This window comes from Nothobranchius furzeri, chromosome 10, assembly GCF_043380555.1.
Source record: "Nothobranchius furzeri strain GRZ-AD chromosome 10, NfurGRZ-RIMD1, whole genome shotgun sequence".
In the NCBI taxonomy this organism is placed as follows: Eukaryota; Metazoa; Chordata; class Actinopteri; order Cyprinodontiformes; family Nothobranchiidae; genus Nothobranchius; species Nothobranchius furzeri.
In genome coordinates this window covers 56,065,251-56,087,615 of record NC_091750.1, presented here as the reverse complement: position 1 = coordinate 56,087,615, position 22,365 = coordinate 56,065,251, and the positions used below count along the sequence as shown (strand labels likewise).

The 22,365-nt window shown below is 43.5% G+C and overlaps 2 protein-coding genes and 1 long non-coding RNA gene across 4 annotated transcripts; 1 reads left to right on the top strand and 2 right to left on the bottom strand.

Moving 5' to 3' along the window:
• Nucleotides 1–6,485: 6,485 nt before the first annotated feature.
• rab38c (RAB38c, member of RAS oncogene family) lies at nucleotides 6,486–10,142 on the bottom strand. 2 transcript variants are annotated; one of them, XM_015961315.3, is made up of 4 exons: nucleotides 9,950–10,142; nucleotides 9,495–9,643; nucleotides 7,240–7,377; nucleotides 6,486–7,167 (listed from the first exon to the last, which is right to left on the bottom strand). In XM_015961315.3, exons 1-4 carry the CDS (start codon nucleotides 10,140–10,142, stop codon nucleotides 7,006–7,008), a joined length of 642 nt encoding a protein of 213 aa, XP_015816801.3. In that variant the 3' UTR covers nucleotides 6,486–7,005. The 2 variants fall into 2 exon arrangements, with proteins under 2 accessions (XP_015816801.3, XP_054586690.2); XM_054730715.2 differs by having other exon boundaries at nucleotides 9,495–9,625.
• Nucleotides 9,646–12,619, top strand: LOC107386737 (uncharacterized). The gene is made up of 3 exons (XR_008559062.2): nucleotides 9,646–9,833; nucleotides 9,948–10,180; nucleotides 11,046–12,619. It is a non-coding gene; the product is annotated as an uncharacterized lncRNA (long non-coding RNA).
• Nucleotides 12,620–16,861: 4,242 nt separating this feature from the next.
• slc7a3a (solute carrier family 7 member 3a) lies at nucleotides 16,862–21,558 on the bottom strand. Its single transcript, XM_015961312.3, has 11 exons — nucleotides 20,996–21,558; nucleotides 20,738–20,899; nucleotides 20,263–20,440; nucleotides 20,031–20,146; nucleotides 19,721–19,943; nucleotides 19,505–19,644; nucleotides 19,196–19,298; nucleotides 18,727–18,956; nucleotides 18,477–18,643; nucleotides 17,246–17,354; nucleotides 16,862–17,153 (listed from the first exon to the last, which is right to left on the bottom strand). The coding sequence occupies exons 1-11, from the start codon at nucleotides 21,360–21,362 to the stop codon at nucleotides 16,999–17,001; spliced, it is 1,950 nt and encodes a 649-aa protein (XP_015816798.3). The 5' UTR covers nucleotides 21,363–21,558; the 3' UTR covers nucleotides 16,862–16,998.
• Nucleotides 21,559–22,365: the final 807 nt, after the last annotated feature.

Here is a 22,365-nt window from a genome sequence, read left to right as displayed (position 1 = left end):
ATGAATCAGGTGACTGAGAGAGGAGGGTGATTGGGCCACTTTCTCTGGTCCGGGGAGGGCATTTTAAAGCAGAAGGCGGGTTTCTGCTGGAGAATGGCACCAGATGGTGTAATTGTAGGTGAATAAAGTGGCTCTGATAGTATTTAGGCTACCTACTGAATAATACTCACAGATTGTAAGGAGGAAAAACACGAATAAATTTGTTAAGATTTATTTGAATGATACACTGATTATACCTGATTATTTCACAACACGGGGTACCAGGGGAGGTTTTAGACCAGTGGATCCCCAAGCTGGGGTCTAGCCCCCTCCCCAAGGGAGTTCCCAAGATTTCAGGGGGTCCCCACAATTTTGTCAGTGACAAGATTATATTTGTGAAAATTAGGGATGTAAGAAAATATCGATATGGCAATATATCGTGATATTTTACCAGCGAAATTATATTGATATTCAAAAGCCGTGTATTGGATTTTTGGAAGAATTCACATGCAAACATTTGTGTTTTTTCTTTTCTTTTGGTGCAATTCAAATGCCGACCGCTAATTTGCAGCATGTGTGCAACTGGTTTTGTTTCCACCATTAAAATGTTAATCCCTCTGTTATGGTTCAGAAACCTCATGTTAAACACGTTACGTATCACTTTGGACTGTTTATTAAACAATAAATTCAGTTGAAAAACATCACTAATATTGTCTGACTGAATGTATTGCAATATATTGTGATATATCGTATCGTCTCCCCTGTATCATGATACATATCATATCACCAGAATTTCACCAATACACATCCTTAGTGAAAATGCAGATGGTCAGTAGTTGCTTCAATGTAAAAAGTGTTCTACACATTTTTCTGTTACATTAATGTGGTTCAATTGTTTAATCAATAAATTTGCGTTGGTCTCTAGTAGAAATTAATGCCTTGCCAGTCGTTCTCGAGGGGACCATAAAAATATACCAGTGCACCATTTCCAGGAACTAGTAGTGACCCACATCACAGCTGAGAATCAGTCAGCAGGACTTGGAGTCTTATGCCACTTACACACTATAGCATCAGCTCCACTCCGCCTAGACCGGGTTGGGAGTGTTCTCATTTAGGTAGCCTTGGATTTTCCTGCATGCATGCAACTGGAAGTCTTTTCAGCCCTTTTCCCTAGGCGGTCTGCCTGGAGCCGAACAGGGCTAACACACCCACTGCCGGCTGATTGGCCGGCAAAAAATCACGTGTAGCATTAGAGGGAGCTTCCAATTGGCAGATATAATCAGCCCGCGGGGGCTTCCCGCATTCATGACTCATTATCATTCTGGATGCTGTAGAGTTAACGAGCATCTGACTGAAGCTGTTTTATTCTGTCCCTCATTGCTATGAGGACACACACACACACACACACACACACACACACACACACACACACACACACACACAGTGCTGTCAGACACAGCAAAGCAGGATGCAAATTCAGAGTCAGAAGCTATTTTTACAGGACCATAGCGTTTTCAAAACGGGATTTGCCGCGGCACCCTGTTGAGGATTTTGGCATTTATAGTAGCAAAGCTGAAGCTAGAATATACTGCCATCAGACACCTCTCCAACCAAGACGGGATATAGGGAGGTTGCTGCCCCCCCCCCGCGCGCATGTGACGTACAGGGTCGCGCATTCAGCGTCAGACGGAAGACACATCAGACTGATGAAATTTCTTTTTCAGGGCCTTTAGCTTTGATGTGACCTGCTTTTTGTCCCGCTTGACGCCCCGCTCAGCCAGTGTTTTCACCACTCTGTCGAACAGCTGGCTGTCTCTCACCGTCCCCATAAAAAGGTGACTAAACTGTGCATCCACTCGCACGGCCAAAAGCTCCATGGTCTCCGCATCTGTCCAGCCAGCTTTCCTTCTGGCCGGCACCCGGCGCGCAGTACATGTGACTAACGCAACCTCCCTCTTTTGCGGGGGGGCCTCCCACAGTCGCTCCAAAGGGATTAGCAGGGCTGACATGCGTTTAACCGTCAGAGGCAAGGGGCTGATGCGGCAATATTACTACCAAGCGAGGCGGAACAAATGCCGCGATATTTGCGCAACGCCATGCCGGCATGGCACGTTTATAGACATACCATTGCGGTAATATTACGCCTATATACTGGCATGGTGTGTCCTATAAAAGCGCCTAGAGAGTCTCCAAAAGCAAGACTGCTCAGGCCACTTTTGTTTAATAACGGAGACACTGCAGACTTTTCTGCGATTTTTTCCCCCTCCCATGTGCTCAATCACGTCCGCATTCCTATGGCAGTGTGGAACGAACCTGGCCAGGCTGGGGCAAGCGGAGCAGAGTGGAGCCGATGCTAGTGTGTGCTTGTTTTTTTCCTGATATTTGGACATCTCACTTCAGATTGAATAACGGCAATGCTACTCTAGCACTGACTAGTATTGTGGTTGTTTTATCTCCACAAATAACAAAAGTTTGAAGTGTTGCTGTTTAATGAAATTGCAAATGCTATAGGTTAGCTTCTGCTAGTTGAGACGTTCTCTGCTGAATCTTGGAAGCTGAAGCCTGAGTCATGCTTCTCTGTCAGCTCCAAATGGGAGGGACACGCACACACGGACAGAGACATTTTGCCCTCATACTTCTCCGTCTCCTGGGGAGTGTTGCAATGCAATTCCCCTTCAGGACAACAGAGGGCGTAGCGCTGTTCTGTGGTATCCTGTCATGTATCCGGTCCAAGATGGTGTGTTTAAATTGTGTTTTTTGTATAAAAGAGACTTTTTAACACAGACAAATTTGTCTCTCATTCTCCTTTTCATCTTCTTGCGCTCGCCACCTCTAAACCCACATTTCCTGTCATTTCTGTCCACAAATAAAATGCTTGCTGCGTATCTTTTCACTGCTCCAATCACGGGGGAATTAAACATTCATTTTTTAGAGTTTTTTCACGAGGTATTCTTCAAGCTTCTCCGTGTCTGCCGCTAGTTATTCTCAGCTCTCTTTATGTTTTTGAGGGCGCAATGGCTGTGGTGTAGACGACAGCGGTGCCCAGACCAATCACAAGCTTGCGTTCTCCGTCTCGACGGACGGATGTTTAGAAAAGAGAGCTCGACTCCGTCCATGCTTACGGGCCTGCTGGAGAGCACCGGCAAAGACAGATAATGGTGTTGCGTGTCTCCGCACTTACGCAGAAGCATGACCAACAACAGACTTCCCTGTCGTGAGTCAAGAGACTCCATAAAATTTTAAGTGAGTGTGATGTAAATCTGTCAGGCTTTTTAAATTTTATTTTCTATCAGAAGCTAAGGAGATGGGTGTTGGAGACTATTTCATGTTCAGCCTGCATGAAAAACTCAGTGACTGATTAAAATCAGAAATAATCATTTGAAATGGGTTTTCAGTGTTCCACACCTCTCAAAGTAAATGAAATTGTCTCCGCAGCACAACTTGACCAATGTTATTAACACTATTCTCAGCACTGGAGATTTCCCAATGATTTTTAAAGACGCAGTTGTACAGCCGATATTGAAGAAACCCGACCTGGACCACTCCTGTTATGAGAATGTCCGACCAATCTCAAAAGTTTTGTTTCTTTCAAAGGTTTTGGAAAAAATTGTTTACACACACATTTCTGCTCACATGGACAGCAACTCTCTGTCAGATGTGTTTTAGTCTGCTTTCAGGCCACACCATAGCACTGAATCTGCCCTGATTAGGGTGCTGAATAATATTCTGGTGGCATCTGACTCTGGGTCTCTGCTATTGCTGCTCTTGTTGGACCTCTCTGCAGCCTTCGATACTGTCAACCATCGTATTCTATTAGACCGTCTTGGGTGGGGGGTGACGGGTATTGCCCTCAAATGGTTCAGCTCCTAGCCAACCCAACTGTTACTGTTCAGATTGGTGACTGTACCTCTTCCTGTCTCCCGCTGCCTTGGGGTGTGCCGCAGGGCTCCGTCCTCGGGCCACTCCTTTTTTCCATATATATCTCGCCGCTGGAACAGCATGGTCTTCATTATCACATCTACACTGATGATGAATATGGCACTTAATGGGAAAAGCGTGGACTCCCAAGTGTCAGCATGCTTGGCTGAGGTTAAGGGCTGGCCGGCTGCCAATTTCCTTAAATAAGTTAAAAACTGAGTATCGTTTTTGGCCCCCGCAATCCCTCAGGCTCTCTTTCTTCTTTTGACTTTTCTACCCTAAACCCCAAGCAGTGTGTAACCAGTCTTGGGGTAAAATTGGATACCGCCCTCTCAATGGCCCCTTGGATAAACTCAGTGGTGAGGTCATATTTTTATCAGTCATGCCATCTAACTCTTCTATGACCAATCCTGAAGCGGAGGCACTTGGGATCAGTTATACATGCTTTTATCACCTCTCGCATGGACTATGCAAACGGGTGAACCAGCTGCAGATTGTCCAGAATGCTGCTGCTAGATTTTAAACAAACACAAATCGATGTAGCCATGTCACCCCGGTCCTGGAGAATCTCCACTGGCTCCCCGTTACCTTTCATGTATGGTTTAAGTTATTGACCTTTGTATTAAAAGCCTTACATGACGTAGCACCTCCTTATCTGTCTGACCTGCTCACCCCCTATGTGCCCACGCGCACTTTAAGGTCAGCTGATCTTCTGCTACTTTGCACTCCCTGTCCAACAAATAATGGGTTGAACTAGCATTTGTCTATGCTGCCCCCATGCCTTGGATTACACTCGTCATTACAGTCAGGCAGGCATCCTCTCTGGCTGTTTTGAAGTCCCATTTAAAGACCTACTTTTATGGTTTGGCCTTTAGCCAGTGACTCGTTTATTGTATTTATTGTCCTTATTGTTTTTACTGCTTTTATTTGCTTTTACTGCCTTGCATTGATTGGTTCTACTTTTATTGGTTTCAGTCTTATTTTGTTTTTAAATGGACCTGCCTGTGCAGCACTTTGGTCAGCTCTCACACTGTATTTTAAATGTGCAACAGAAATGAAGTGGTATGGTATGGTATAGTTAAACACACAGCATGTTGGACAAAACAAGTTCAGGCGGGCTATGAGAGCAGCCATACAAGGCGCTCATTAACTCTGTTCAGTAAATTCAACATTTCATTTCTTAGAAGTTATGGGTTTTAATTTATTTAAAATTTCATTTGATATCTTATTTTTCTCAGTAGCATCAATGAAGTATTTGATTATCTATTTTCATCTTCAGATATCTATTTTCATCTTCAGATAAATGCATTCACACACATTGTGTCATGACTCGAGGTAAGTGCCTAACCCAAGACATGCAGAATCATTGCTCGTCGGGCAGAATAGGTAAAGTTCTTTATTACATAAACGGGAACAGAAACAGCACAGGGAAGTCCTGTGAGAGTGAGCAGTGCAGCTCTTGTCCATGTAGCGTTCGGGATGAACGATAGAGGAGGGGAAGCCGGGGTGAGCGCTGGGCAGAGGGTGAGCGCTCCGGGAGGGGTGAGGTAGCAGAGGGAATCCAAACAGGAACAACGGAGGAGGATGGGATGTGGTGTATGAGATCCAGAGTTCGTAGGCAGCAAGGGTGGAACAGGTGGTGAGAGAATCCTGAGGGGAAGGGAAAACAAATACCAGACGTAAGGGGTAATCCAAAACACAGTCCGAGGTCATAAATCCAAGAGGCAAAAACGAGTCTTAACATGAACAAACTTGAACAAGAACAAGTGGCTGAGGCTACCTAAACTGGTGCAATCATCCGGCAAAGTGAGGTGTCTCCATCCTCCTTTTAAACCCGCGTCCCTGATTTGGGAATCACCTGCAGCTGCTGCTCCCTCTGTTCCTCACCTGTGGAAAATCAGCTCAATACTGATTAGAGATGGTGTGACTCACCTCTGCCCAGGAACATGACACATTGGTTCATTAGGCTACACTAATCACCAAAAAAAATTCAGTACTTATTCAAGTTTAGGCTCCGCCCTCAGCAAGGGGGCCTGACCGATTGCTGTCAGTGGGGCACTGGCCCACCCTGGACCCCATTAGAATTGCCTCTGGGTATAATTTAGTTTTAAGCTGTACAAAACATAATTTAAAAGTCTGCAATTGATGGCATTTCATGTAGATATACTTTTATATTTAACATTTGTACATTACATTTTTTTTACAAATGCATTTTTATGTGTAATGTTTTAATTTGATTTTGTACCTATTAATTATAATCAGCCTGATTTTTTTCCTTAAGCTTTATTCACCTTTTACAACATCTGTCCCTGGGGGCGAGCCTAGTGAAGCTAATGAAATAAAACAGCAAGCTCTGATGCAAATGTTACACTTTGCACTTAAACCGAGTTCATGATTCGTCTCTCTCAGCTTTCGTGGCATTTTATTTGCACACTGACGAGCCGTGATCACGCCGTTTAATCGCTTTTGCACAATTATAATGATTGATCTGTGTGTTTTAATGGCCTAATTAATGCAGGTGTTTTATAGTCTTCTGATTCATCCTGATTAAACACTAAAAAAACACGAAAAACACATTTGTGCAAGAAAACTCAACTCGTGTTTTTATTGCTGTTTTAGGTGGGTTTTACAGTTGAATGCAGACAGTTCTTTGTTACTGTGCAAGTTAAAGCTATTAAACATCAAAGGGGGTGAAGTCGAATTGAAAACATTGAATTTTAAGTAACACTCAAGGCAGATTCAACAAAGGCAGCTGTGTTTATGAAAAAAAAAAACACATACAGCGAAGGCCAGCATTTGGACCAGCAAGATATTGATTTTTACCATTGTAAACAACAACTCTACAATAATAGAGCCCACAGTTTGACAGTGAATCAGCTCTGAATGAAAAACAGTCGTTTTGATGCGTCTCGAGTCCAAGACTCACCTCTTGAAGGCTTTGGAATAAAAATGTTAATTATTTTTGTGAATGCCAGATACTGGCCTGCAGGATGAACCGTTCTTTATATTCTTTTATTATTTATTCTGAAATTAGAGCAAAAGAAACCCAAAAGTACTGTTCAGCTCCTGAGCCATTATTTTCTCGGCTGTAGTCTGACAGTTGAGTAGTCACAACTTCATACATGACGAGCAGTAAAAACGACTCTTGGCAGTGCTCGCGCTCCCAGACAGGACCATGGAGCTGGGTTCTTGCTCCGCCTGAGAGCGCTCCTCATTGGTCAGGATGTGCTCCACCAAATAGTGAGTTGCTTCCTCAATATTCGTGTTCTCCTGATAAAAAAAGAGTTTTAAAATATTTTTAAATTTTGCAGAACCATTAATTGTTTTTCTTAATGAGGTCACCTTTGCAGAGGTTTCAAACCAGCCCACGAAGCCATTTTCCCTGCAGAATGAGTCGAGTCTGGGCAGCTGGGATGCCGTCTGGTCCGACTTGTTAGCTACAAGAACTGCTGGAACTGGTCTCCCATGGCTCAGAGTCACCTTAGGAGAGACAAAGGCCAAAAGGACAGGTTGTATTTATATAACATTGTTATTTAAGAGTACTTCCAAAGAACACTAGAGGATTAAAAGTGTTTTATGTGCACCAATATCAAGATTTTTCAAGCCAAATTTGCAGGTTTTTTTATATCCAGGGATTTTTTAGATGTATAAGTGTCATTTCTACTAAAAGATGCTCAGAAGGATCAAGGAAATCACACAAGTAAACCAACCTAAACTCTTTTTATAGTTTAAAACTGGGGTCTGTAACGTGATGTCATCAAGGAGAGGCAGAGATCTTTAAATCTGAACAGCTATAACTGCCGCCCCTAATGCCCCTCCTTCTGGAAGGAGCTGAAAGCCACGCCTCATAACGTGCATGTGCACTGGGGCACACCGGAGACAGATGTGCCGTGGAAACGCTGCAGTTTTGAAGTTTAAATATTTTTTTAAATTTTTATTTTATTGAAGGCATTCGACAAACATACAAGGCATAGAACATTTAACATATCCTTCTATATTACCGTAACGATTGAGCAAAACCAACATTATGCAGCATGTATATGACATATTATGATTACAGAAATCAAACCACACAAAGAACAGAAAAAAAAAATAATAATGAATAAATAAATAAAAACATATGAGGGGCCATTTTATATTAACTTGAATTTTTCAAATAAAGAATGCAATTTAAGGGCTTTCTTATCTTTAACCAGTTAAAGAGACTTGCTAAGGAGATTTAGCTCATTCCCCAAATGAGTCAGAGAGGGTTTGGTCTTATAGAATCCATACTTGTGAATAAAAAACTTACCAAATTGCAAAAGAAAGTTAAGGACAAAATCCACATCCTTATTTTCAATAGAAACACCAAAAAAATTGTCTTGACAGACAAAGGTAATATAACGTTTCTGAACAATAGCCAGCTCTGCATTTCTCTCCAAAAGGTTTGCACAATATCACAATAAAAGAACAGGTGTTCTAATGATTCAATATTCTCTAAACAAAAGAAACAGTTACTATGGTCAAAACTGAATCTCAACCTCAAAAATTCCTTTGTTGGATAGTCACAAACAACATCACGCAGGGGACTTGAGAACAGGAAGTGGGAAGTGACTTTTTTATACGTGATCAGACTTGCCGTAGTATTTTGTAAGACTAATTCATTAAAAATCAATAAGTACTCTATTTATTAGAATTTTTAGGATCAATAGTACTTTAAAGTTATCAAAACTGCAACTGGGTTTGTGCCGTAAAGCCGTTCCGCGTCATAATGTCTGTTGTTACGTACTCCACAATAGTGCAAACAGCCGTGACGCCACGAGACAAAACAACGCTGACAACACCACACTGAGACGCAGACAGGGTTAAATACACTGGGGCAGGATGAGTGGGAGATGAGCTGCAGGTGCGTGGGGAGAGAAACCTAGTGAAATCAATTAACTAATCAGGGAGAGGAAGGTGAGCTGAGGAGGGGAAAATAACATGACCTAAGAATAAAAACAAAACCTAAAGACTAGAAGAGCAAGATAAATAACTAATGATCTGAGGAGGAAGGAGAACTAAAAAACCCGGTGGGGAAAGAAACACTAAAAGAGACTGATTAAATGAAAAGCTGAACCTATAGAAAAACTACAGAGGGGTGACCAACGGGAGCACAGGACCTGGAGGGATACCTGGGGGGGAGAACCTGGAGGGGCTGCAGACAAGGGGACACCTGAGGAACACAAGGAGACACATAAGGGGATCCTAGAGGGGGATGGAGAACACAAGGAGACACATGAGGGAGACGCAGACCGTGACAAAGCAATAAGTCTTTTAAGAAGACACTAAATTCTCTCTCTTTCTGTGACACACACACACGCACACACACACACACTCACACACACACTCACACACACACACACACACACACACACACACACACACACAATCACTGTTGCAGTCTGTGGTAATTGGGTGCCTTTCTGAGCCCAGAGGATTTCACATAATTCAACCGTGTAGAGAGAAAACACAAGAATCTTCAAAAGGGAAAGGAAGCTTTTCTCATTTCTCATCAGTTTCTATGTCAGAACCGCCTGTGGTGAAGAAAGAAAACTCTGGGTTTGTGTGTGAGACACCTTTGAGTCCAGGTCCTCCTTCCACTTCAGCACAGCATCAAACGTGGAGGCCCTGGTCACGTCAAACACCACCAGAGCTCCAACCGCCTCTCTGTAGTAGACCCGAGTCATGTTTCCATAGCGCTCCTGTCCTGGGACCAGAAGAACAGCTGTCAGACACAAAGAGCATCTTTTATTAAAGACAAAAACGTGTTTCTCTGTGTGTTACAGGAGCTGCCGTCATGTGGGTGATTACTGAGTCACCAGGCACAAGGTCTACATTCCACACGTCAGCATCAAATGCAGGGAGGGACTCAGGCATGCAGTGGAAGGATAAAGTATCTTGAGCCAATTTAGAAAGTAAAAAGTCACACACAGTTCATAAATAATGAATCATTTATTTGATTCTAAATAAACCACAACGCCGGCTTCTCTCTGTAAAATAAAATAAAAAATCCCATTTGGTTGTAACAGACCTGCGATGTCCCACAGCTGCAGCCGGATCACAGTGTCCCCATCCCACTGCAGCACCTTCAGGGCGAAGTCCACCCCGATTGTGGTTCTGTAGTGCTGGGAGAAGATCTGCTGGACGTACCGCTGGATGATGGAGGTCTTTCCAACCCCTATGTCCCCGATGACCAGGACTTTGAACAAGAGCTCCTGTTGCATAGTGGCAGCTCGACGAGAAGAAAACAACTAGTAGTAAAGTAAGTAGTAAAGTTGGTAAAAACTTTGAAAAGATGCAGATAAACCTGTTAACTGGCTAATAGGTTTTGTGGGGTTGAGTTAACAAGCAGTATTTCTGATGTGAAAGTGATAATCAAATGAAGTCATAAATGAATGAAAAGCAGTGGTCAATAGAGCTGACGTCATAACAGCTTAAGTCTGCTTTTGGCTCCTGGTGATGCATTCAGGTACTGCTCATAAATATCAACTTCATACTCAGCTAAAATTATTTAACTAAGAGTTACAATTATCTTGTAATTTTTTTAATTAATTTTTTTTTTGTTTTTTTTTGCCGTTTTTCCCATCAGAAAGCTAACATTTACCTAATTAATTTAACTCTTAATTTCAAACAAGTTTGTTGTAATGCCACAGTGTCGCCACACGAGGGCGCCCGTGACGATAAGAAGCAGAAATCCAAGATCAACAGCTACAAGATAGTTCACTTCTTTGTATTTGTTGGTCCAAATAAACCTCCTCGGCTACCCTGTTCACCACCGTGTTGTAAAATGATGTTTTTTTTACACAATTATAGTATTTAAATGACTTAATGTCACATGGGTGGGTTCATTTCAATTCAGTTTATTTATATAGCACCAGTTCACAACGAGTCGTCTCAGGGTATTTTACAACGTTAACATTCCATTTGAACCTGAGTTCAGTTCATTATTCCAATTAGTTAAAAATTTCCTGTCAGGAATATTACAAAATAATATACTTTGTATCATGAATGTGAAGAAAAAGTAAATTATTCATGTTTTAATTAAATATTTGTAAATAATTCAAAATATCAGTCAGTAATGTTATTTACTGGTCCGTTTTTTTTTTTTTGTTTTTTTTTGTCTCCAGGCATTTGTGGACCTGATGAGGGAAATCTTTGAGCTGGTGAGGGACGGGGACATCAAGATCCAGGACAGCTGGGAGGGCGTTAAAAGCGGATTCGTCCCCAACACGGTCCACTCCTCGGAGGAGGTCACCGAGGGCGGACGGCAGTGCTTCTGCTGATTTACTGGTTTCCTGTTCCCGAGGCTGACTTCAGACCAACTCTCGGGACTGTTCATCTCTCTTCCTGTCCAGTTCTCTTCCACCTGTAATCTCCACATACAGGTGCCAGTTTGGGTCAAACTTATGACGAGGTTAGAAGCACAAGAATCATCCTGACCTTTCACCCTCTGTCTGCATGTTTCTTTCAGCAGCAACACTTTAGCTTTACGCCACCGCTGGCCTTTCCTGACACTCCGGTGGCTGAGACGCTGTAACCAGGAGTGTTTTCTGTCCGAGTTTCAGTGTGAATTTAATCAGAACCAGTGACTGATTTGTGTTTTACTGCTGCCTTGTGTGGACTCAGCCCAGGTAGTCAGGAGCCACATGATGATGAGAGTAAAGCGCTGAGCTGGGCACAAGGAAACCTGCTTGTGTTTTGACGTCAGCAACTATTTTTACCTATACGGGTAAGAAAATTCGTTTCAATGAGGTTTTGGTGATGAAAGCAGTGAAATCTGTATTTGAAATCAGTCTTCTGGGCTCAGTTTGAGAAGTAATGCCTAAAAATTAAATCTTTAAATCAGATTATAGGTTGGTTAATAAATCCAAGTGTTATTACATCAATAACAAACTACTGGATGAGTCCAACTCTTACACCTGGTGGAGGGAGAATTTGCAGAGTGCCTTTTGGATGAAATATCATGTGACATCATTTGTTAATTTATGTGGAGGCCAACCGTGACAAAGTCCTCTATTGATGTGTTTTTGTGACCCAGTTTATTTTATGACAGCACAAGTGTCATCAATAATAAATGACTGGAAACGTGATCAAACTTTTGGTGGGGAAGAACAAGCTTTAAGTGTTTAAATCGGGGGTCGGCAACCCGCGGCTCTTTCATCCATCTGATGCGGCTCTCTGTGCTTGTAAAATAATGAATGGATATTTAAATAAAATGCTTTATATTTTACTGCATTAATTTTACATCTGTATGCCAATTCTAAATGTAAAGATTGTCTGCGTAAACCTGAACAGTTCCAACCCGGTCTTACTGTGAGACCGGGTTGACGGGTCACGCTTGTGCGTAATCATAGGCGCTTTCTGAGCTGAAGAGGATGTGAGATTCTGGGATTCTCCTCAGACAGACTCCTGGATGTGTCGCCACATTGGAGACAGGAACAAGCGCTATTCAGCCAAAGTCAGGAACATTTTCTAAGTGACAAGTCTCGCTTCAGTCGGAGGAATTTTCCTGCATGCGCTCTGGTTCTGCGACGCGCTCCAAGCCCCTCTCCACATCTTCAGCTCACTGTGCACTGTACGTACGCGCTGACAGTGAGCTGCGCTGAGCTCAGTGTCCAGCTCAGATGTTCAGAAGGAAATCTTTTCTTGAGTGATTTAACTACATCTTCAATGTGCGAAACAAATAAAGTGTCAGTTCGTCTGCTTGCGTCGGGGTAATTCTTTCTATTCTTTCTCCGTCAAATACGGGAACTGTCCGGTCAACACAAGCCCTGCTTTTAACTGTTCTGTTTTCTTGTGAAAATTGTTGCAAAGAGATATAATTTAACTTGATTAACACCAGAGTCAGGCGCACTGCGCCGTTATCTATGTCACTGTAAATGAGGGAAAAACAAAATGATCGGATCATTTTCTGACCTTCCCCACCTACAAAGTTTAATTACAACAATCAAATGGGACCTGGATTTGTATTCTGAACAGTCTAAACATGTTTGAAAAAGAAACGTATGACAAAAGTGACACCTGCTCAGTAAAACCACCAACGGTGAAAAATATCAAAATATTGTAGGCAGAGACGGGCTACAACTTCTGGATCCACTTTATATAAATCGTTTTATTGATTATCGTCTTATGAAAGATAGCTTTGACGTACAGGAGCGACCGGTACCGGCTGCTGTCACCTGTTGTGAGCAGCTCTCTGCTGTCTGAGGGTAGACCCCACCCACAACGCCGCGGCTGCTGTGGCTCCCAGTGTTTTCTTTACTGTGGGAAATGGGTAATAATGGCTCTTTGATGGGAACAGGTTGCCGACCTAAATGATGCCACTAGAGGGCATCGTGGGGCCGCAATGAGAATAGAAGGAACCGTTTAAAACCAAAATCTGAGAAATAACTTGATTTTTCTTTTTATTTATTTATTTATTTATTTTTTGCTTTGATCAAAAGGAAAATGGAGTTTGGAACATTTGATCCACTAGAAACTTAAGCATGAAAAAACATTCAGTTAAAACTCACCTTATTATTTTCATTAATAAAGATACAAACATGAGCACAAAAAGGTAAAGATGCAGAAACTTTGAAAGTAAAAAAAATGAAACCATATATGTCGATGGTTTAGCCACAGGTACTTTTAATTACCCAGTGTAAAAAGAAAATAAGGGTAACTGGTCTCATAAACCAGTGGATGGTTCTAATAGACTGGGATTACTGGATCTGGAAAACAGGTTTTAGTTTACTCAGACATGACAGAAACTTAACTAATGTCTCAGCTTAAAAGATAAAATATGACAGGAGAGAACTTTTCAAGTGTCTTAAACTTTATTTATTGATAGGAGACAAGGTCTGCAACCTGCATCTTGAGCCACATCTGGCTATTTGGACCTTCCACAATGGCTCTTTATAACTTTGGCCACATTTTCTTTTAGAGGTTAGAACTCATTTTAATAAAAATATGTAAGTTCAAGCATTTTTTGCAGTTTTTAATGGGATAATTGCATTACATTCCCAAAACATTGTCATTAAAGGTGTACGCATTTTCTTGAACCAGTATGTGCTACAATGACCTTTTACATGGTTAATGAAAGGTCACCCAGCCCCTATCACCCCTGTGGCCAGAATATTCCACTTGCAACTTCAGAGTTGCTGGTCCGCTCTGTTGAGGGCTGACATACAAGGCGTCGTGGTCTGCTCCCAGCACGTTTCCTGCATGTTTTAGATGAACACAGCTGATTAGTTTAAATTAGTGACGAATCACTCCTGTAGACACTAATGAAGGCTGGGAGACATTTCACCTGTTAGATTAAGGTGTTAAAAGATGAATGCACAGCGAGGTTCTACAATTGGACACTAGGGGGTGCTAAAAGCAAGCCAAAACTGCCCAGTATCCCTTTAAAAGTCCATCCATCCATCCATTTTCATCCGCTTATCCGGAGTCGGATCGCGGGGGCAGTAGCCTAAGGCGAGAGGCCCAGACTTCTCTATCCCCAGCCACTTGGGCCAGCTCCTCCGGGGGAATCCCAAGGCGTTCCCTGGCCAGGTGAGAGACAGTCCCTCCACCGTGTCCTGGGTATACCTTTAGGTCTCCTCCCGGTTGGACGTGCCCGGAAAAACTCACCAGGGAGGCGTCCAGGAGGCATCCTGACCAGATGCCTGAGCCACCTCAACTGGCTCCTCTCGATGTGGAGGAGCAGCGGGTCTACTCCGAGCCCCTCCCCCTTTAAAAGTACTAATATTAATATTGATTTAGGTTTTTTTTAACATACTTTTCAGTAAAATCAGCATCCCATAGAAAATATAGATGAAATACACACTCCATTCTTTTTGCAAATGTTATTGTTCTCGCTTGATTTTAAAACCTAATAAAAATAAAACTGTGTTTTGTCCAAAAAGGACAACAAATCTCATATTTATAGAGAAGGGGAAATAAATATTGCTGACTTTAATCTAAAAGAGGAATAAATAATATTCCCCCTCTGGCTCGAGTCCTCTTGCCGTAGATATTTCTCAAAAATGATAAATTCCTTTTGGCAGACGCCTGTGGTAGAGGAAAACACACCCGAGGTCACCTGACATCATATTGGCTGCTGGGTGAAGGTGTAACACACACACACACACACACACCTGCCAGTCAGGTCACACTGGTTGTTTTAGAGAATTCAAAGCATCTCAGTCATTTTCTGTTACATAAACCAGTTAAAATGTTTTCAGCAGAAACTCAGATTTAAGAAAAACTGAATCAAATCTAAATGATGAATAATTTTTAGTTTTCAGCTCCACCTGTGATGCATAAAGCTCAACTTTAGCTAAATGAAAACCTGCCTCATCTGGTTTTAAAGCACAATCAAGCTGAATGTTGGCCGTGCGCTCGGTAAGGCGACTGACTCACGAGTCACGGACAAACGGGAACCCAAAACCACAATATGCATCACTTTTATTAAAAAAGGAAAATTAAAATACAGTTTATTTTTACATGACAGCAGTATGTACAGGATGCAAAACAGAAATAAGGTGCTGCTGTTGATGAGACAGCACCAAACGGGGAGATGACTGGATACGTTTTTCCAAAAGGCACAAGGGCGGGGTGTGATGAGCGCCATGAGTCAGACGCTTCACGCAGATAATTTAGTGGCAGGTTTCTGTGGAAAGCCTCTTCGTTTTCAGCTGATCCAACCTGTGACAAATCCTTCGGTTTGGATTTAATCAGCAGGAGGACTAAAGATCTGCTCCACTTTGGGGGATTTGGTCCAGAGACTTTAGCTTCCACAGGAGCAGATCTGATTTGGCTTTCAGCAGCATCGATTCCTTCCTGGTTAATTTACAAAAACGGCCTCGAATTACATTTAAGTTCACATTCGCCCCCAAATACAAATGATATATGCATATTTTACAGCATTTATACAAAGATCCAGTTCTCGGCGAATACTGTACACTACAGTAAAGCACTTTACTAGCACAGCAAATAAGCTCTCCGATGGACTCCAAAGGATTATGGGTAAAAATAGGTTTAAATATGTTAAAAAACCAACTTTTAGTGGTCAATCTTTTTTTTTTGGAAAGCAGTTTCCAAAATAGTTCAGTTTGGTTGAGAGGGACCAAAATATTTCATGTGACAGAAAATAATAATAATAAAAAAGATCAGCAGTCTAAAAACTGTACAGGAACATTGTCTAAAAAGCACATTTGTGCAAATGAATACGTAATGGCAAGGAAACGTATTTTAAGATATACCAAAAACAACTATAAACACATAAATATTAACATTTCTATTAAACAGAAGTAAATAAAGTGTAAAAATAAACACAAGTGAAGAGAACTTAACAGACAAAGCTGCCAAGAAATAAATGTTTCAACCTTTGTGGAAAACTTTTTCACAAGAAGTTAAAAAACCTGGCTGTAAAACTAGATTTTAGTGGGAAATAAAACCAACTTCAGTTTTATCGAAGGTCCTAATTCCTCCTAACAGAAAAGCTCTTTCATCTAAGAATAAGTCTGGGAAGGATCTTTAAACAGATATGTAAGAAACTCATTAAAAGGACTATTTGACATAAACGGTTAGGAACAAAGCTCTAATTTAAGTCTGAAGAGTTGAAATCAAAGGCCACAGAACGAGTGAAACCAGAGCGGTTGTCTGAGGGTCTGTGGGGCAATAAGCTTTGGATGTTGAACATAAACATGGACCCGACCTTACGTAAACTCAACAACAAGCCGTTGCACTAAGACCGTAAACCAGACACATGAAGAAGAGGTGATGAGCGGCGGTGTTGTTGCTGGGCTCTGACGCGTCACTCGGGGGTGCGAGTGAGTTCATACTGTGGTCCTTAAAAGACAGAACGGTTAAAACGTAACAAAGTTCCGTTGTGTTACGCCTGCTGAGGGTAAAGGCTTAATCAAACCAAACGGATGGTCCAGAAAATGGCGTCTAGTAGTCAAGTTAATCAGCCTCCGAATCAGAGGTATGAGGTGTGTGGCGTTTTCCTGCCCTCTCTCCCGTTAAACCCAGAGCAGCGTTCTAATCCACCTATGCTCCAGATGATTGGAGAGTAGCTGCTCTACGTCGCCCCCCTCAGGTCTGTGCCGCTCCACATCAGGGGCTGCTGCCCCCCTCTACGTCGCTCTCGTCAGGGGCGCCCTTGTAAATGGGGCTCTTGTTCTGCAGCGCAGGTTCGTATTTACGTGGGGACGACCTGTTGGTGGCTTCACTGCTGTTCTGGATTCCGTAGAAGAAGTAGATGGCGAAACCTGAGAAGGAGAGGAAGGAAGCAGAAGGGAAGTTATGAAACAGCTAACCCTTTTGGAGCGACAGAAGCAGGATCTGTGGGATTCAAACGCACCAATCAGCATCCAGACAGCGAACCGGCACCATGTACCCAAATCCAGCTGCATCATGAGGTAGATGTTGACAAAAACACTGAACAGGGGCAGCCAGGGCAGCAGAGGGACCTGGAGACAACAGAGGACACATTTTAAAGAAACACCAAAGTTTTTATCACTTTAAGCTATTACTTTCAAACATGGTTTCAGCGATTCCTGAAGCACTCAGTAGCCCTCTGCTGACCAGAAACAGTACCTAACAGTTTAGTGGTTCAGGTAGGAACAATAGTGGGGGTCTCTACCTGCTTCATGGCAACAGCTGTTTACTGTGCAGACCAGCAGTTAGCTACCAACCGTCAATAAAAAGCGCAAGAAGAATTGAGCTTTTCTGGCATCCTGTCGATGGCCTTGCTTTGTTCAATTCAATTCAAAAATACTTTATTGATCCCAGAGGGAAATTGATTGCTGTAGTAGCTCAGAATAATAATAATAATCAAGTTGTCAAAGAGTTATTGTATATTACAATGGCTGTTGGCAGGAAGGATCTCCAGTAGCGGTCAGTGTTGCAGCGAAACTGAAGAAGCCTCTGACTGAAGACACTCTTCTGTTGTCAGACAGTCTTGTGAAGAGAATGCTCAGGGTTGTCCATCATTTTCTTGATTCTCTGGAGAATCCTTCTTTGCATTATCTCCTCCAGTGGTTCCACAGTCGTCCCCAGAACAGAACCAGCCTTTTTATTAGGCTGTTGAGCTTTTTCAGGTCCCTGCTTCTGATTATACTACCCCAACAGATGATGGCTGAAGAGATTACACTCTCAACAACAGACTTGTAGAAGATCTGCAGCATCTTGCTACAGACACTGAAGGACCTAAGCGTCCTCAAGAAGTGCAGTCTGCTGTGTCCCTTCTTGTAAACAACTTCAGTGTTCTTTCTCCAGTCCAGTCTGTTGTCCAGGTGAACTCCAAAGTATTTGTATTACTCAACCACCTCCACTTCTTCTCCCATGATGGAAACAGTGTTTGACTCCACCCTGTTTCTTCTGAAGTTGCTACAGGACTTAACATTTTTTGGCCAACAGTGTGAGTCTTTTTACTTTGTGATTTATTTAGTAAGACATAGCTTGTGTTGGAATTAGCACGTTGTAATTCCAATTTCAACCAGTAGAGGGAGAAGCAGAAAACTTTTTTTTTTTAGTGATGCTTTAAAAACTAAATCAGAAAAAATGTCCGAGGCTGATTTCAGCAAACCTACCTTGAAGGTGAGAGCCTCTTTACTCTCCGGCTGCCTCCAGATGATGACGATGCAGACGACACAGAGCAGAGCCAAGATGACACAAGGGACCAGGACACCTGGATGAGCCTTGAGCAGACCATCCAGACAGTTGGCCAGGATGATGCAGAGCGCTGTGATGAGAACAGCTGCAGACACACGAGAGGAGACATCAGTGTGAGGAGGATGTCAACATCTGGATGACGCCACTCTACGCTAAATCTGGACTTACATATGACAGCAGTAGTGCCGTAGACGATGGTCCCAGAGGTCTGCGTCGGGACTTTTCCACTTGGACAGAAGAGCAGCTTGATGGTGAAGGTCTCTTTGAGGGAACGGTCGTCTGTCTCCATCCCATACTCGTCACCGCTGTCCTCTCCACCTACAGCCACCTTCTCCCCTTCCACCAGCTCCACCAGCTTCTCCGTCTGACTGGGTGAGTTTAGATTGCCCGGCTGATACCTATGGAAGGCAAAAATGTAATTACGTTCTAAAACACAAACGCACAAATGAAACTGGAGATTTTAGATCAAACGTGTGGAAGAATGAAAGTGTAAAACCTCTATGACCTTTGAACAACGGCTCAACACAGAGCAATGCTTTTAAAGTAGCTTCAGGGGAACGAGCAGGAAGCATTAGAACACCCGCTGCTATAAAGCTTCAGACTCACAATGAGCTGATGGAAAATAAAAAGTGCTTACCGAAGAATTAGGACACAGATGGCCACCAACGAGTAGGCCAGCAGAGTTCCTATGGACATGAGGTCGACCAGGGCTCCCAGGTCAAACAGGAATGCCATCAGAGCTGTGAGGGAAAAAGGAAATGTTGGAGCTGCTGTTCCATCTCAGGAGGCGTTATTGATCCTGGACTGACAGACCGCTGAGGCAGGAGATAGAGCCGTTACCTCTAATCTCACAGAAACCAAATGACACAGCAAACACGGCCCGTTGCCTCACAGCAGAAAAGAACCAGAGAGATACAAGGATCAACAACTGACAGGGCTGTTTTACCTGCAACGATGCCAGAAACGATGGTGGCCAGGATGGGGGTCTTCGTGCGGGGGTTCATCCTGGACAGCGAGCGGAACAGCAGGCCGTCTTCGGCCATGGCGTAAATAACACGGGGCATGGGGAACATGGAGCCCAGGAGGCTGAGAGAAGATCAGCTGTTAGCATTTTACTTACAGGATCGTGGTAGCCGTGATTCAATTATCTGAGCGTCCTCACCTTGTGGACAGAGCGCAGAGGGAACCCACAGCCACGATGTACCTGGCAGGAGCCCAGCCCACATGACTGAAGGCCTCAGGCAGAGGACTCTCCGAGTTCAGCGCGTAGTATGGCATCATCATGGTCAGGGCGGCGGAAACGCCAAAGTAGGCGAAGAAACAGATGAGCAGCGAGGCCACGATGCCGATGGGGATGGATCTCATTGGGTTCTTCGCCTCTTCGCCTGACGATGACAAAATATGAATGTTTTCTATTCTGCTCCCCATGAACAACAAATAAAGAAACAAATATCTGGAACTCGGTAACTCACTGGTTGTTGCGATGCAGTCGAAGCCCACAAAGGCGTAGAAGCAGGTGGCCGCACCGCTCAAGACTCCAGCAAAGCCAAATGGAGCAAAATTCCCTTCGCCAAATTCTTCCTGTACACTGATGGGCAGAAAAAAGACGATTCAGGAGAGTTCATCGTCTTACAACCAAGAATAATTCCACATTAGATGATCAAACACATTTGTTTGTTCTAATTAGGGTGTAAATTCACTCACTTTGCAGTGCGATTGGTTTCCTTTACGAATTGCTGGTAATCGTCGTTTGTGAGCTTCCAGTTGTTCGTGTCCCCCTTAACGAAGCCGGATATGATGACGAACCCCAGAACCACCAGATTGATGCCCGTGAAGATTTTGTTCACCAGTGCTGACTCGCTCACGCCAAAGGCCAGCAGTCCTGAGAGAAGGAAGCGAGAAGAAATTCATATTCAGCATCGACAGCTTGCCGCTCCGTCCGCTGAGGGGGCGGACATGTTCCCACTTTAACACGTCCAAAAAACCGTCGCTCAGCAAAAGCACTTCTTTCTAACAGCGCTGCTGAAATGTCGCCTTCGCTGTGAGATGAGTGTGAAGACTGTTCCGAGTTAAAGATCCATGTAGCAGTTTGACCAAACAGGAGTGTTACTTCCTGTTCAAGCCTCTCAGAATTAAAAACAACAACAAAGATTGGGATAAAAGCAAAAAGCCAACTGACCTGTGAGCAGCAGCACCAGGATCAAGGCGAACAGGTCGGGGTACTCGGCCAGCACTTTGCCTGGAACTTTCATCGCCATGGAGGCTTTGAAGAATCCAGATATCTTTTGTTCAACGAGGTTGTCAAAGGTGGAGCTCCAGGCTCGGGCCACACTGGCTGTACCTAAAAGTAAACAGAATCAAAGATAACTTAGCGAGGTGCTCTCCTTTACAGGAAGTGAGGTCAGTTCTGAGGATCTCAGCTCCTGCTGAAGCTCACCTATGACATATGAGAGGATGAGGTTCCACCCCGTGATGAAGGCCCAGATCTCTCCTACCGTCACGTAGCTATAAAGGTACGCCGAGCCCGTCTTGGGGACGCGAGCGCCAAACTCGGCGTAGCACAGACCGGCCAGCATGGAGGACAGAGCGGCAATGAGGAAGCAGAGGACGATCGCTGGCCCCGCCTTGTCTCGGGCGACCTCGCCGGCGAGGACGTAGACGCCAGCGCCCAACGTGGAGCCGACTCCCAAAGCGATGAGGTCCAAGGTGGACAAACAACGGGCGAACTGGGTCTCCTCGCCGGAGCAGTGAAGCGCGCGGCGACGCAGGAGGATCTTGCCAAAGGTGGACAGCTTGTTGGTCATGATTGCTGTGTGTGTGTGTGTGCTAAACCAGGCTAAGTGTTTTAAATACTTCGTGTGTGTGTGTGAGAGAGAGAGACTGTTTAGATCAGGACTGCTGGAGCACGGTGGACAAGTACAGTGCTTGATTATTACTGGTCCTCTGACGTGTGTGTGTGGGTGTGTGTTCACTTAGGCAAGAGGCTTGGGTACACAGAGCAGGAAGTGGCAGGTGTGTGTTCACAGCAGCAGATTAGGACCTGTGAGGAAACACAAGAAAGCAAGAGCTGAAAACAGGGACCTATTGAGTAAATGCCAGAGCTTACAGCTCTGGGTTTGGATTTAAATGCTCAGATTGTGACGCTCTTCCTGTTTATATTAAAAAAAGAGGGTTCATGAGTTTGGTGCTGGAAAAATACCTGATGTTTTATTATCTCAAAAGAATGAAACTTAAATTATAACAAGCTGTGCAACTTCCAGGAATTCTTACCACCTTCTTAAAATCACAAGCCTTTAATTTAGCTTTAACAAATAAACCTGCTGCTCGACACACCCCTAGGAAAACTAAAGAAACACCTAGCCTAACTCCTCACCACTCCCTTGCTGTGAGAAAAGCCTATTCTAACACTGGCGCTGTTATTGGAGGACATGAGAAGAACCCTGGGAAATCCAGAGGTTGTGAGGAGACGAGGGAGCTAATCTTAACAAGACGCGGGAGGATAGCATGAGCCAGCGGGATGATAAGATTAACCTTCTGCTCTGGGGAAAAGCTGAAAAAAGTCTGTGTCAGTTGGGAAAACATAAGAAAATTGCTTTTATACCAGGTTTTAGGACTAAATCTATTCTATTAAAAGCTACTTTTTCTTAGAAATAACACACACCATCATTTAAATAAGAGAATAAATACAAAACACAGCCTAAAGGACAAAACCACCCGTTACATAGGTCGTGAAGGGTTGTTACGTTCGGGATAACAGAAACTATAATGATTACACCGATTCTACAAACACGTGACAGGATCGCTGCA

Bases quoted from the DNA above. Each gene is read 5' to 3' on its own strand.
- slc7a3a (XM_015961312.3), bottom strand. From the start codon at position 21,362: ATGACCAACAAGCTGTCCACCTTTGGCAAGATCCTCCTGCGTCGCCGC. The intron at 20,441-20,737 runs GTCAGTTGGCTT...TCCTTCTCTCAG, and splicing joins CCTGGTGCTGCTGCTCACAG to GACTGCTGGCCTTTGGCGTG. The intron at 17,355-18,476 runs GTAGGTTTGCTG...TGTTGTCTCCAG, and splicing joins AAGAGGCTCTCACCTTCAAG to GTCCCTCTGCTGCCCTGGCT.
- rab38c (XM_015961315.3), bottom strand. From the start codon at position 10,142: ATGCAACAGGAGCTCTTGTTCAAAGTCCTGGTCATCGGGGACATAGGG. The intron at 7,378-9,494 runs GTGTCTCACACA...GTCTCTCCTAAG, and splicing joins AGGAGGACCTGGACTCAAAG to GTGACTCTGAGCCATGGGAG. The intron at 7,168-7,239 runs GTGACCTCATTA...TTTTTTTATCAG, and splicing joins GGTTTGAAACCTCTGCAAAG to GAGAACACGAATATTGAGGA.